Consider the following 14,270-nt stretch of genomic DNA (forward strand, 5'->3'; position numbering starts at 1 on the left):
AGATAAGAAACGAGATAGCTAAGAAAGAAAAGGAAAGAGAGACAGGCGTGGACACAATGCCGTCCTTTTACAGGCAAGGAGCAGTCACCGTCGGCGTTTGAAAGTTTCCCCCTTGGAAAAATATCACCTTCCTGCTCGGGGGACCAAATAAATGTAACTGCGTTACCGCGAGGTGCCTGTCGCGCTTTGGCCTTTCCTCAGAAAGTCGGACTCGATTTCTTCTTGCCTCTCGTTTCCTCCTGGGAACTTGCGGGAGATTGCACTCAGCCTTTACTTATCTAACGGAATCGGAACAAACTGCTTTGGAATTCTAACTACGACAGGAGCTTCATGTGTATGCGTGCATTGGCATAAATAATCCTCAAAGAGTGTCCAATGGAATTAAGTAAAGGAGGTGCATGTATCGCTCGCAACTGATACATTCGCGAGCTCCGGTGCCGATAATAAATCGAACGATTTGTTCGAGATATTATTTGAGTGTACCATAAGCGAGGCTTTTGAAAAATTGCACTGCAAAGTTCGATCGTCGAAACGATTCGACGAACCAATGAAACGTTATCATAGCCTCTGATGCAATTTATTTTCTAGCTTATAGCGGCAGAAAATGACGTCGTTAGCAACGACGTATGTGTGCGTTTCTACGTTGCAGGAGGGAGTTGCAGAGGGAGAAATATTGGATATTTGATTACAAATTGATTACAAATTGCCCGTTCAATCAATAAGCGCGATTTCATCAACTAGCCAAGTATAGATATTTCTCAAAGCGAAGACGTTGACGTTTCGATAATAGAAAATATTTTTATCGACAAATAATATTGAATTATGTTAATGTGAAACTTGTAGTTTTAGTCAACTGCAATCACTGATTAATGACTCTTTATCAACAGTCATGGAATAGCGATAGATCAGGTACTAATCTTTGCTCGACGATTGAATAGTAATTACGCTTATTTCGCGGTAAACACGCCAACATCAAACGAACCCCTTTTGAAACGCGCGTCCGCCTCTTTATTTCCAGCCGCGCTCTCGTCTCGTGTATTTACCTCCGCTGCGTTAACGAGTTTCGCGTACTTTGCCCAGCCTCCGGGCGCTTTTCATATCCCGGTTCGCGGTCCGTGCGTACGGCATCAAAAAACAGCGGCGGGACGCCGCGTTTCGTTTCCTTTCTTCCGGAGCATTCGAGCGGAGGCTGGCCGTCCATCCAGGTCGTGCCGAGAACGAGGACGTGGCCGTGCCGAGGACGAGGGGTGTCGTCTTCCAGGCTGTTGCCTTGCCACGATACGGTCTTTTCGAGGCGTGCACCCACGGCACAACCTCCTCCCCGGTGCTGCACCAGATCCACCTCCTCCCTCGCTCTCGTTTCTCCGCACACCGTTTATCTACCCCTCCCTCTCCGCCGCCACCCCGTTCATTTTATCTGTCCCGCTTCTGCTCGCGGATGAGCGGCGACGACAGACGTCGTCCTCGTCGGTGGAACGAGGTGAAACCCTTTCGAGCGACGGCGCCCGCCTGGCTGCCTGCCTTTCAGGCGCCGGCGAACCTGCTCCAATACAAATGCACCGCAGTCGCGCGTACGTACACACACAACGTAAAGTGCTCGATGAACGAACGAGAAAGAGAAGGGGGATACAAGCGGGAATAGCGAAAGCGAGAGGAAAGGGAATGCGGACGAAGAGGATCGGGTTCATCATTCATTTTCTAGCTCGGCACGACCTTTCCCTCTCTCGCACACTGTGCTCTTGTCTCGAACCATAATCCCTCCCGTCCTATCAATGATCGGCCGAATTAGAGTCGGTACGATAGCAGGCTCTGGCTGCAGAGCACGCACCTGTTGGTAGCTTAACCCGCCGTTATTCATGGTTTTTTTTAATGCAATTATTCTTGCGGAATGTACTTTATAATAGTACTTTACACCCCAACATTATTTTTACATGAAATCTTAACGCTTTAAAATTAAATATTTAAAAAAAGAACGTTATTATTTCTTCAATTATGAAGCAATTTGCGTTAATTCTTGATTATGCAATTGCCGCTCGTGACACGAGAGTGATAAAATCTTGCTGGCAGCACCCCGAGGCCGAAAGTGAGACAAGAATGAAAGCGAATAAGATAAATTACCATTCAAAGAAATTACCGTCAATTACCAAGGCAAAACGCGATTTTATAATCAGAGATTAGCACAAATTGTATACTTATGAAAGCAATTTCTACTCAAATTTACTCACCAATTCATGTCTTGCCGTTGCAATTTCGTTGTTAATCAGCGTCATCGCTTCACACACACACACGCACACATTTACGTAGCACTAATTATCACTGTACGATACGACCGATCAATTCACATGCGGCACTCCCGAGTTTAACGTGACATACTTTCAACGCAAAACACAGCGATTGCGAAACAATCTCCACAATAATAAAGCAATACCACGAATCAAATTACCGAACGCGAAAATCATCCGAAGAGTTAATTATCATTACATGCCTTGATTTGGTTATCGCAAGCAATGCACTTTCGAACAAATAAATAACGCGAAACACGATGATTGCTTGTAACTTGGTACGACATTCCGACGGGATTCATACGAATGATACGAATACAGGACAACTTTGCATCGATACTCAAATATATAGCAAATAACACGATGTCATTGACTTTACGAAAATTTTAGAAATTAGGGTTAGGTTTCAATCATACGTACTGATTACACCTACATGACAGCCATCTATAAGCTCGACGAGACAATTCCGAAAAGCGGAAAAAGTTCAGAGAAGAGAGACAACTTCGCACCGATGCTTGACGATTTGCAATATTCGACGCGATGCAACGAATTTGTTTCACGAATCCCGTGAACAGCTACTAATCACAACCGTATACGTTAATTAACATTCCACGACGAAGACTCATCGCTAGATTCAATACTTCTGATATTTGTTTGCGTATGAAATTCACTTCGGACGAGAAAAAAACGCGGACGAATGCAGAACGACGCTCGTTCGCATCCGATAATTCCGCCATTGTCATTAGAACTAAACACGATAGATGTCCTACTATACTCACGATAAAATGTTTAAGAAATTTGAAAGATGAGACAACTTCGTACCGAAGCTTGATGATTTGCAATATTCGACAAGATGGAATAGGCGTATTAAGGATGTCGAAAGACTAATAATCACAACCGTACGCGTTAATTAACACTCCACAACAAAGGCTCATCGCTAGATTCAATACTTCTGATATTTGTTTGCGTATGAAATTCACTTCGGACGAGAAAAAACGCGAACGAATGCAGAACGACGCTCGTTCGCATCCGATAATTCCGCCATTGTCATTAGAACTAAACACGATAGATGTCCTACTATACTCGCGATAAAATGTTTAAGAAATTTGAAAGATGAGACAACTTCGTACCGAAGCTTGATGATTTGCAATATTCGACAAGATGGAATAGGCGTATTAAGGATGTCGAAAGACTAATAATCACAACCGTACGCGTTAATTAACACTCCACGACGAAGGCTCATCGCTAGATTCAATACTTCTGATATTTGTTTGCGTATGAAATTCACTTCGGACGAGAAAAAACGCGAACGAATGCAGAACGACGCTCGTTCGCATCCGATAATTCCGCCATTGTCATTAGAACTAAACACGATAGATGTCCTACTATACTCACGATAAAATGTTTAAGAAATTTGAAAGATGAGACAACTTCGTACCGAAGCTTGATGATTTGCAATATTCGACAAGATGGAATAGGCGTATTAAGGATGTCGAAAGACTAATAATCACAACCGTACGCGTTAATTAACACTCCACAACAAAGGCTCATCGCTAGATTCAATACTTCTGATATTTGTTTGCGTATGAAATTCACTTCGGACGAGAAAAAACGCGAACGAATGCAGAACGACGCTCGTTCGCATCCGATAATTCCGCCATTGTCATTAGAACTAAACACGATAGATGTCCTACTATACTCACGATGAACGAAATTTTAGAAATTTGAAAGACGGGATAACTTCGCATCGAACTAATATCCAACGCGATCAACTTTATAAGGTTGGAGATTACGTTAGATTGCAGTACGTATTGGTTTACTTTCATGATGTTTGCTCGTCACTTGATTCGACATTTCCAATATTCCCGACACTAGTGAAATGCGGATTCGACATTTATTGCGTGTAAAATTCACTTCGAACGAAAAGAACTGCACAAAATGTAAGACGCTGCTCACTTGCGTCCGATACCTCCGCCGTCGTTAGATAAGCATCGTGATAGACGAAACATTTAAAAAACATTTAAAAATTTCGAAAAATAAGACAACTACGTGTCGATGTTTGAAGATTCAGCAAATATGATATCCAACGTGACGCAATTAGCTTTATTATTTAAGTGATGTATATGTATGAAATTACACATAAAATTATATTTGTAATCATACAAACCGATTTACTTTTAGTGACGGTCACTTGTCGATTCAGCACTTCCGATATTCTAAACACAAGTGACAATAATATACGGATTCGACATTTATTGCGTATAAAACTCGCTCCAAACGATTTTATGATACTCGCTTGCGTCTGATATCTATGCATAAACTATCTTAAGATGGTATAACCCTTTTGTCTATTATCATATACTATTTGATTACTATATACATATTTAGAATGCATCTTGTGCCTTTATAGCCAATCAAATAACGCGATACGATCAACATGAGATGTGTACTTCAGAGCAGATCGGAACGTTTCTCTATGTTGCATCATCCGTGCACGAAAATTAAAATGGAACGTTACGAGAGTGAAAAGTATCGATAATACGTATCATATAATCAATTCTTTCCTTTGTTTTCGCGACACAATCTTCGCAATAACATATAGCTGTTGTATATGTGTCGAACTTTTCGCCGAAGGACTTCGTAGCGTGCTTTTCTTAGAAATATTTGTCGCGCGCGTTCACGGTGACCGACACGGGCGCGTTGTTTTGTTTACTTCGCAACGTTATTTTACTGGCGACGCTCTCTCTCTCTCTCTCTCTCTCTATTCCTACTCTTAATGTTTTTTTTCAGTAAAAACAAAATAAAGTGTTTCTCGGAATTTTTACTCGTCGTTCTGCGAGACTCCGTGTTAGTAGTTAGTATCTTACGATCGTTCTTACATGAAGTACATAAACTACCTATAAATTTCTATGTATGTAAATACCAATATTATTGAATCTAGCAACGGATTATCATTGAAATGTACGCATTATCACTTTTCGGTCACCATTTTCTAACATCAATCGCGTCCATCCTAGTAATATCAGGTATTTATTGAATCTTTAAGCATTTGTATAAAGTTGTTCCATCTTTTAAATCTTTTAAACATATTATATACCGCAACATTTATAATGTCAATCTGTTCACAGGCGGACGAGGATATTTGATACCACAAGAATCGTTTTACGTTCCGTTTTTCTCGTACAAAGTGAATTTGCACGCAGCAAATACCGAGTGTCGCATTCAATGATGAGCAGTATCGACGAGCAGATTGTAATGACGAAACGGCAGCTGGTGAGTAAATTTCAATATTATATTATATTTATTATTTGTTTATTTATAGTATTTCAACAATGATGGTGATGCTCAATTAAGTTTACCAATATTTCAAGCATAATAAGCATAATTAAGAAAGTTACTCCCATTTTATACTTCATACAACTTTCTATTGATTTTCTAATAATTATGCTTGCAGATATGTGTATTTTCTCTATATATATATTAAATGAACCGACGATTAATTTGAAAATAGGCAAGAGCGTTTAATTAATTAAAAATTTTGACTCATCAATTAATTGAATTCCAAAGAGTGGTATTGTACATGTCGCGCGACTAATTACGGGTTAATAAGCGTAAGCGGTGCAAACGAGATTGATCAATGCGAAATTACATCAGCGAATACAAGAGTTGTTTGCATTCATTCTAGAACGATTAATCGTCGTTAATACAAATTGCTTGCTCATTAGAGAGAATAGCAGAGTTGTCTTTTCATGTCTCGAGAAAAATAGGTAGATAAAGTTACAACGAGACGTACGCGTCAAATGAGGCGCTTTCGTAATGCGAAGATGTAAACGTATCTCCTCGCATTCCGACAGAATCCGAATTTTTCGTGGGATAAAACTCCAGGCAACTGTCCTCCTTCGTCCCTATGAAAGGTATTATTTTATCCACTTTCTTTCCAGTTGCCTCCCTGAAGATTGATACTGAAAATGATTCATTGCCACTATTCATTTCATTCTCCGCGTTCGTCCGTATTCTTACTTTTTTTTCTCCATCTGAACTTTTTCTTTTTTACACGACAAACTTTATTATACATATATTAGTAATGATACATATACACTATATATAATTTTGTACAAAATGTAGATATATAAACACTTCCTATCGAAAGCAAGTTTAATTATTTAAAGTTTAATGTATATACGACATAATTTTGATAGTTATATATAATCTCATATAAAATTAATAATAATATATAGCACTTCTCTAATATTGAAAATATATTTAACGTTTAATAATATCTTACATAATTTATTTGACATACAGTTCAAACTGAAAAACATATATTTTCTTTGAAAATTTGAGGTATTTAAGAATTTCTTATAAAGGAAGAAAAATATATATCTATATTTGAATAAAAAATAGGATTCATAAAAAAAAACAGGATATGATTCTACGAATCAGATTGCTGAAATTTATCATTTTATCCTATAGATTTTCTTATCATTTGAGTTTCTAATTCAGGAATTGACAGTTTTATTTCCACGAAAATATCTTTGAATATCTGCTGAGGTCTAGAAATCTATTTCATAGATAGTCTTCTACTTTATTTTAGGAAAATTTTATCTTTTTATTTCTTTTCTCTATAAATTATAAATATGCAGAAATTAAAATCAGAAAAAGCTTTTGCACCGTGTTTTAACCCGTCAACTGCACTGATCGATATGATTGGTACTCGATGAAATGAAATATTTCCGTTTATTTATTGAGAAGAGTCTGCCGTCAGCTCTTAGGAGAAACATCGTGAAATAAATATTTAATTTAGCAGTGCGCGATCGTTCTCGAAAAGGAACAGCGCATCACTTGTGCCTCATAAATTTATTTCTCGCATCTCCCACACGCCTCTCCTCCTACGAGCTTTTGGTATCGTTTTTTTTTATGCACCGTGGAAGATTTAAGTGTTTAATAACTCGGCTCGTAGATGGAAGATACAAACGCATTTTATCATTTAGCCCAGAGTCTCGGTCATCCCTACATTTTTCTCTGTCTCCAGTATTTAACCTTTCGACTTATTTTCGCTCTCCTATTTCCTGTTTCTCTATTGTTCACGATTCTGACATGTGTGAGGATTGACGATCCAACGTTTATTAATCCCCGTCGGGCAACAGAAGATTAAGCGAGACAATTAGAAAGCAACGGAAACGTGATAACTCGCTGTCGAATAGAACGTATGTAAATTTGCATCACACACAACAGTTACATTCGAATAAAAAAATTTGCATCTACTCTGTTTTTTGAAATTGCTAAAATAACGAACCTTATACTGCGGATATCCTAAAGCTTCACGAATCATTAACAAAGTCATTAACACTTTGATTTATTATTAGAATAACGATGGCTTATCGCGAGAAACATTCACCATTATGAAAAGTGCTCAGAGCACTTCAGTAAAACAAGATCCACTTTTGGTGCTTACTAAGCCGTCAGAAAACCACTAGTATGACGGGTTCTCTAGCACAGCTTTAAGACGATAAAACCTTAGCGCCGTGTTTTAGCAGAAGCCGCGCGGGAATTACTATCTATCATCTTAGCAGACGCGTCTCATTTTGCTTCCAATGATTAGTCGCGCAAGAAACGGAAAGTATTAGCTTTTTCACTAATGAATTACAAACAATGCCGAAGATATGTCATAAATTTTACAATATTCCTAGACAGTCGCGGATAATATTTAATTAATTTTGTATGAGCTTTTCACCTAAAAGCATAGTGGAGGATTCATCGAGCCTCAAATTACTTGCATGATGAAACTCATGATAATCCAGTTTTTCCAGGAATTTAATAAAATGACTTGCTCAATTTCTTTGACTGACAATTAGATACATCAATCGTCCCCTAACAAGCATAGATTCTTTTATTGCCAGGCGATCGATCAATACGTAGACGTTACGAAGGACAGTACGAACGTCATCACTTGACTTCGCGCGACGGAAAAAGCGAGAGCACCCCCTATCCATGATTGTGGCCCACTTCGATGTAAACAGCCTGCTGACAAATGATAAACAAGCTAGGCGTCGACCGTCTGTATCTCTTGCTCTCTCTTTGACTCTCGGGTCATCATCACGAGAGACGGCCACGTTCTCTCGCATCACGAAAGACGCAAGGGTCGAACCTACGTAAACCACGCGAGGGTCGGTGGGTTTATTTGAAAAAGGACGACCCTCTTGAGAGAAAGAGGCCGTAGAGGTAAAGGCCGTAGTCGGTGATAGGGTTTGTATACTTCTTGAAATAAAAGGGGAGTGACACTCGAGGCTGGATCGGAATAGTATTACTTCGGACTTGTAGCATCACATGTAATATATAAGACAGAATAATCGAAACGCTCTCTCTCTTTTGCATCAACCAATTTGGTACAATGGAATTAATAATTTTTAACAATGTTATGTTTCCAATAAGCAAGATGTTAGAAATGTTGACAAATTTTCCGTCAAATTGCCAACATTGCTAACATTTGACTGTTTAAATATTTGTCTAGTAAAAAGTCTTAGCATAGAATTCAACATAACTATTTAATGCGCTTGAAAGATATACAATAATATAAATACTTCAGCTGATTGTGAACATCGCCGAGATCGTTAGATGGTCCAAATAACTAGCCCCTTCTCGAAGGAAACTTCTCCTTTCTACTGTGTGACGCAGCGACCTCGATTTTCCGACCATTTCCATCGAGCGTGTCTCTGTGTAAACTTGAATCAACCGCGTCATTCACGCGCCATAAGCCCTCTTTCGAGTAATTGTATACAGGAAATACGTCATTACGGATCTATCGTTAACACCGTGACGATATTTGCGCGAGTTTGCAGCGCAGGTACAGATATGCTATCAATCTTCGCGGAATCCTTTGTCATAGGAAAAGCTCTACGATAACGTCGCGTGTATCATAAACCTTAAGGTGGTGAAGGAACTCGTTAAACGAGGGCGTTTAAAGCACGTGACATAATAGTAATGAAAGAGGCGTGTATTCGCATACGTTGGGATCCGGAGATTAATTGAGCAGGAGTATTCGCGCAACAATGCTATTAAAAGCTAAATTAATCGTGCTAAATTGGATCATTCGCTATAAGACATGAAATATAGTGCTAAATATTCATTTCTTTATTTTTTCCTTTTTTTAATTGATATAAATAAAATCAGTTATTTACTGAAAATAGTGCTCTAACCATTGCTTCTAATTTTGACAGACTTATATACAGCCACAAAAAAGTTTAATATCTTTATGAATTATTAATGTTCTATAAATTCCTAGCAGATAATGTTCAATCTCTGCAGAGTAATCTCTGATCTTGTGAAAGACATATTTTTTATACTATTAATGTTACAGATCAAAAAGATTGACAAGAGTTAACATTACATTATATAATATATATCGTTTAATTCTGCTCTTTTCTTCTAAAATCTTTTTTCTAAATTTATTTCGTTTATTAAAGTTAACATATTTTATTGTAATTATATTTAGTTTCCAATCGAGTTAATTAATCTTTTCCTGTATTGCACCACTAAGCTGATTAAGATAGTATTCATTTTTGATGACTAAAGTCTAATATATTGCATCAATAGTCACATAGTTATGCGTCGCGACTGGATAAGCTGCCGTTACCATAAATCGCCGATTTTTGCATATGTGGGTAGAACACAGAGCGAAACAAATTCCGAAAACAAGATTGCTATGTATATGTATATCCTATAAACAAAAATCCCTTGCCGCCGAGAGATTTATATTCGTTTGGGAAAGTGTTACGCCCGTGTTTACGAGCGTACGATGCAGTGACGTTCGTAAGAGGGAAAATAAATGGTCGATCGAGAAAGAGTCGGTGTATATGGAAGGTAGCACACTAATATAGGGGTTTTACGTGTAAAAAATCTAAACTAACGTGCGATTTAACCTTTAATTTGAGTAAATAACATATTTTGCGTGCGCTTTGATTTTAAATTTGATAATAAGTAGGAAAATAACAGAAAGCAAGAGGTTATTGCTTTAGTATTATATGATATTGTTGCAAATACATAAAGCTTTGAACTTGAACGGCTTTGATCTCATTAAATTTAATTAATTTCATTAACTAAATTAATTCTATCAGTTTAATTTATCTTTGATAAGAAATATATATTGGTGCAGTATTCTATAAGTAAAACAAACACATTTTAACTATTATTTTGAATTTGATTTTCAAAATTACATCTTTATCGTATTTTCGTTTCAATGTATGCATGAATATGTTCAATGCGAGCACATATCAAAATTGGATTTGCTCATAGTCAAACCAATTGGAAACATTTCCATCAAAGATAACATTAGGAAAATATAAAGTCAATTATGGTTGTAGGAATCACCGATCGTACAGATTGTAGTAAGGAAAAGCAAGAATAGATTGGGAAAAGATTCGACTGCGGAAAGTCGCGCGCGAATCGGCTAGCGAGTTTCCTCTCGTCACCGTTCGCGGCTATACCTGCATGCCGACGAGATCTCGTGGTCGACGGAGAGAGCCGAGTATTGTCGAAGGCCGTGCCGAGCGCGCGTATATGGCGCTCCCCGCCACAGTTCGAGATCGGCCAGCGCGACGTCGTGACGTGTTCTCATGGTCGGTCTGTTAAGTAAGGATCATTCGAATGCATTGTGTCGCTCAGTAATTTAGAACGATCGATCTCTATCGATTGTAATTCGAAAATCGAAGTTCCGTGTGGTGTCAGTGAACGAAAAAAAAAAAAAAAAACCTAGCGAGAGACGGAGAACAAACGGTGTAGTGAAGAACGAGACTCTTTTTCGAGGAGAGTGAAAATAGGCAGCGATCACGATGGCAGCCTATCGTGAGCGTCCCACCTGCGTCGCGATAGCCGTTCTGCTGCTACAGCTAGCAGGTAAGTGCGAAAGTATTCGTCACGCGATAACGTGCCAGTACGGGAATCCTGTCGGAGGAATCTTGCGCGCGGTTTCCCACGGGACCGCTCGCGTGGTACCGTTCGCCGCACCTCGGCGTAGGAAGTAAGAGAGAGACAGATGCATTAGCGGGCACGCGAGTACACTCAGCAGGTGGTTAACCGCCATGCCGCACCGCTCTGGAATTCGATGTGAAGTTCAATGCAAACTTACGCGGTTAATGCTTCTCGAATTTGAATATCAAGCGGTGCACGTATCGTATCCGCCGGCATCGAGGTACTTCACGTCGCGGTGCGTCTTTCACGTTCGTTTGAATTAAACACGGCCGCCAACCGTCGTTCGTCCGTCCTGGCTTCCCTGATCTGGCCGGTTCGGTTTCACGCGTATCCTCGCTTTTGTTCCAATGAAACGATACGCGTCCTACGTTGCGTGCGTGATTTCTCAACGGATGCGGCTTCCTGCATTCGTGAACGTGTTCCACTTGATTCTCCTCGTGTAGTTGTGCCTGTATGCGATGTGTGAGCTGCAAAAGTATGCGAATTCATCAGTTATGAATCAGCGTTGAGAGCGAATTAGCGTTGAGAAATTCGCAATAAATGTGAATCAGAAGATAGATATATCTTAGATATCTTAGATTACAGGAGATTTGCGATTTACCTTTGAATAGATTGGAATGGATAATTTATTTGAAAATTTGTTATATATATGCAAAATTGAGTTTATTATCGCAATGAATCAATTAAAAATTTTATTATAAAATTATTTTTCTCATAAAATGCAAGTTTTTGAAGTTGTTTAATCGAGCTTAAACGGATGCAAATTTTAAGCAGTAGATATTTTATTTTTAGCACTGCTTCTACGTTTCTCAATAACAAAATTTTTGATACATTAATTAAACATTATTGAAATTAGTTTATTTTAATTGATGGTAAAGAATTTTAAATAATACTGCATAAGATTTAAAAAATTATATTATTTTGAACAACTCTTGTAACATTTTGAAAATTATTAATATTAATCAACTTGTTTTTTGCTAACGATTATAATAATTTTTTAATTATATTCAAAATATTTCTTCATATAGTTTTACATTATTTTCGCATTTCGCATTTTTACATCAGGAAACGCAGTGAATCGTGAAAACAGTTTTCGTACTCTTGATTTTTCCTTGAAAACGAACCGAAGAAAGACTCTTCGTCGACGCACCTGAGTAAACGGTCCGCATACCTGTTAGGCGCTTGGGGATACCTGAGGTACCTCTTCTCCAAAGAGTCCTTCGTCAACAATACCTCGCGATCTTCGCATAAGTCGCAGAAAAAGGAATTCTATTATGCTCTTAGATTTTCTGAAAATTGTTCGCTCGATCACGGCTGATCTTTTGCTTGGTATGGACCTCGCGTAAATTATAGCGAAAGGTTGAGCCTGCCCTGCCGTCCCCTCCATACTGTCTCTTCCTGTTCTCGAGTATTCTCTCTTTCGTTTCGATCGTTCGCTTATGATCCGGCTCTCCACGAGGCCGTCATCAAGCTGTCTCTCTTTCCGTCTTCTCTTGTTCTTTCTTACCTCGGTCCGGTTTCGTCGAATCGCTGCGAAACACCATCAGCGTCTATTTTTGTCCTTTTTCTTTTTTTCATGTTGTCTCTCCGCCTTACAAATGCCGTCGTTCCGTTTGCTGATCATAATCTATGAACAAGTGTGTAAGAAAAAGCTGATAGAAAAGTACCGTTCGCTGCAACATTTCACTTTCAAGTCTCGCATCTCACCTGAACGATACTTGTTTCTTCCCAGACATGTTTCCCTTTCTATGGTGGAAACTTGGAAACTAGAAGCTTGTACTTAATCACGTAGCATTTCCAAGATTTACGCAACGATAGCAGTGTGAAGATTAGTTTGACGTGTTGGCATTTACTTTCTACGGATTCTCGTTAATGAATGTGAAAATAATTATCTCTGTCAACTTTTTAAAAATTCTAAAAGATCCTCGATAATAAAAATTTCGCAATTCGCTCTTTAGAAAAATTTTACACCAAAATATTTCATTCTTAACAAAGTTGAATGTTGTATATTCGATTTTAGGATCGTGCGTTACTTTCTTTTTTTAAATTTAAAACGTGACAATCTCATCAGGTTTCGATTGCGTTACAATGGGATCACGGAAAGGAATGTGACGCAGACAATAGACCAGGTATCTCCACGGGAATTGAGAACGATGACATGCCGGGCGATCACCTTTCGCGTTCTTTAACAAAGAAGAGCTCGAGACTTGGTACTGAAAAAGTCGAGAGACATCTCGACGGATAAAGGACTTAGCGCGTCCTTCTCCGTTTCCATCGTAAATTACAACGTGCCTCCGCTCTCGATCGTCTTCTTTAGACAACGATGGATCATTTTTCGCCTTTTTTTCATGTCGTCTCATTGTCGCGAGTCGCTCGACGCGCGTATAAATTATGGCGGTTGATGCTACGTCTATGTAATTGTATGGATCTTCGTCACGTCAGTCGGGCATGCTCGTCGTAAACCTCTTGGGAAATATTTTCAGGTTACATCGCCGAGACTATGCTCGGTGCGATGGATGCGGGTGTCTGCGGAAACTCTGGTCATCCGTCACTGTTGGACTTCTTCCGTTCTCAGCAAAATAGTACTATAACCGGAAAAGTTAGTTCATTACATTCCTGAGGATTATAAGTGAGAGCGTCAAGACAAATGCAAATAATCATGAGGTTTGTTGGGAAGTGAATTACGTTCAAGTTTGTTGTGGCGTCAAGTAGGAGTGCCAAGTATCTTTATGAACAAAAAAAAAAGTCGCAGCAGTGACAAATGGCCAAACAATCTGTCATTAACGTCACACGACAGAACGAGACGGAGCTATTATGTCTTACCCTTTTTGTTACAATATTCGTCTTTGGCGAATGTGTGTCGCAACAACTATTTATTATGCAGAATATTCCGCCTTCACGAATATATAGTCAACTTTTCTATAATCGCAGTTTGGTCGCAAGTTGGGCGTTTTCAGTTTTTGGTGCTTGGCAACTAGGCTGCTGAAATGAGGTCGTTCGTGTTTTCTTCTCACACTGTTA

At 38.9% G+C, this 14,270-nt stretch overlaps 2 protein-coding genes across 10 annotated transcripts in view; one reads left to right on the plus strand and one right to left on the minus strand.

Annotated features, from left to right (window-relative positions):
• LOC105676454 (far upstream element-binding protein 2-like) overlaps window positions 1-3,982 on the minus strand; it is a 293,337-nt gene extending 289,355 nt beyond the window's left edge. For both annotated transcript variants that reach the window (XM_067351674.1, XM_067351673.1), the window contains exon 1: window positions 2,226-3,982. The gene's annotated coding sequence lies outside the window, so the exon portion shown is untranslated. The remainder of the gene's footprint in view (window positions 1-2,225) is intronic.
• A 1,188-nt stretch (window positions 3,983-5,170) lies between these two features.
• Fas2 (fasciclin 2) overlaps window positions 5,171-14,270 on the plus strand; it is a 97,932-nt gene continuing 88,832 nt past the window's right edge. For 5 of the 8 annotated variants that reach the window (XM_067351660.1, XM_067351666.1, XM_067351661.1 and 2 more), the window contains exon 1: window positions 10,680-11,174. In XM_067351660.1, coding sequence (XP_067207761.1) covers window positions 11,111-11,174 — 64 coding nt within the window. In that variant the 5' untranslated portion in view covers window positions 10,680-11,110. Of the gene's footprint in view, window positions 5,309-5,410; window positions 5,556-10,679; window positions 11,175-14,270 lie in introns of those variants that run through there. The other 3 variants (XM_067351664.1, XM_012374247.2, XM_067351663.1) reach the window with 2 other exon arrangements.

Source organism: Linepithema humile, chromosome 3 (genome assembly GCF_040581485.1).
Source record: "Linepithema humile isolate Giens D197 chromosome 3, Lhum_UNIL_v1.0, whole genome shotgun sequence".
Taxonomy (NCBI): Eukaryota; Metazoa; Arthropoda; class Insecta; order Hymenoptera; family Formicidae; genus Linepithema; species Linepithema humile.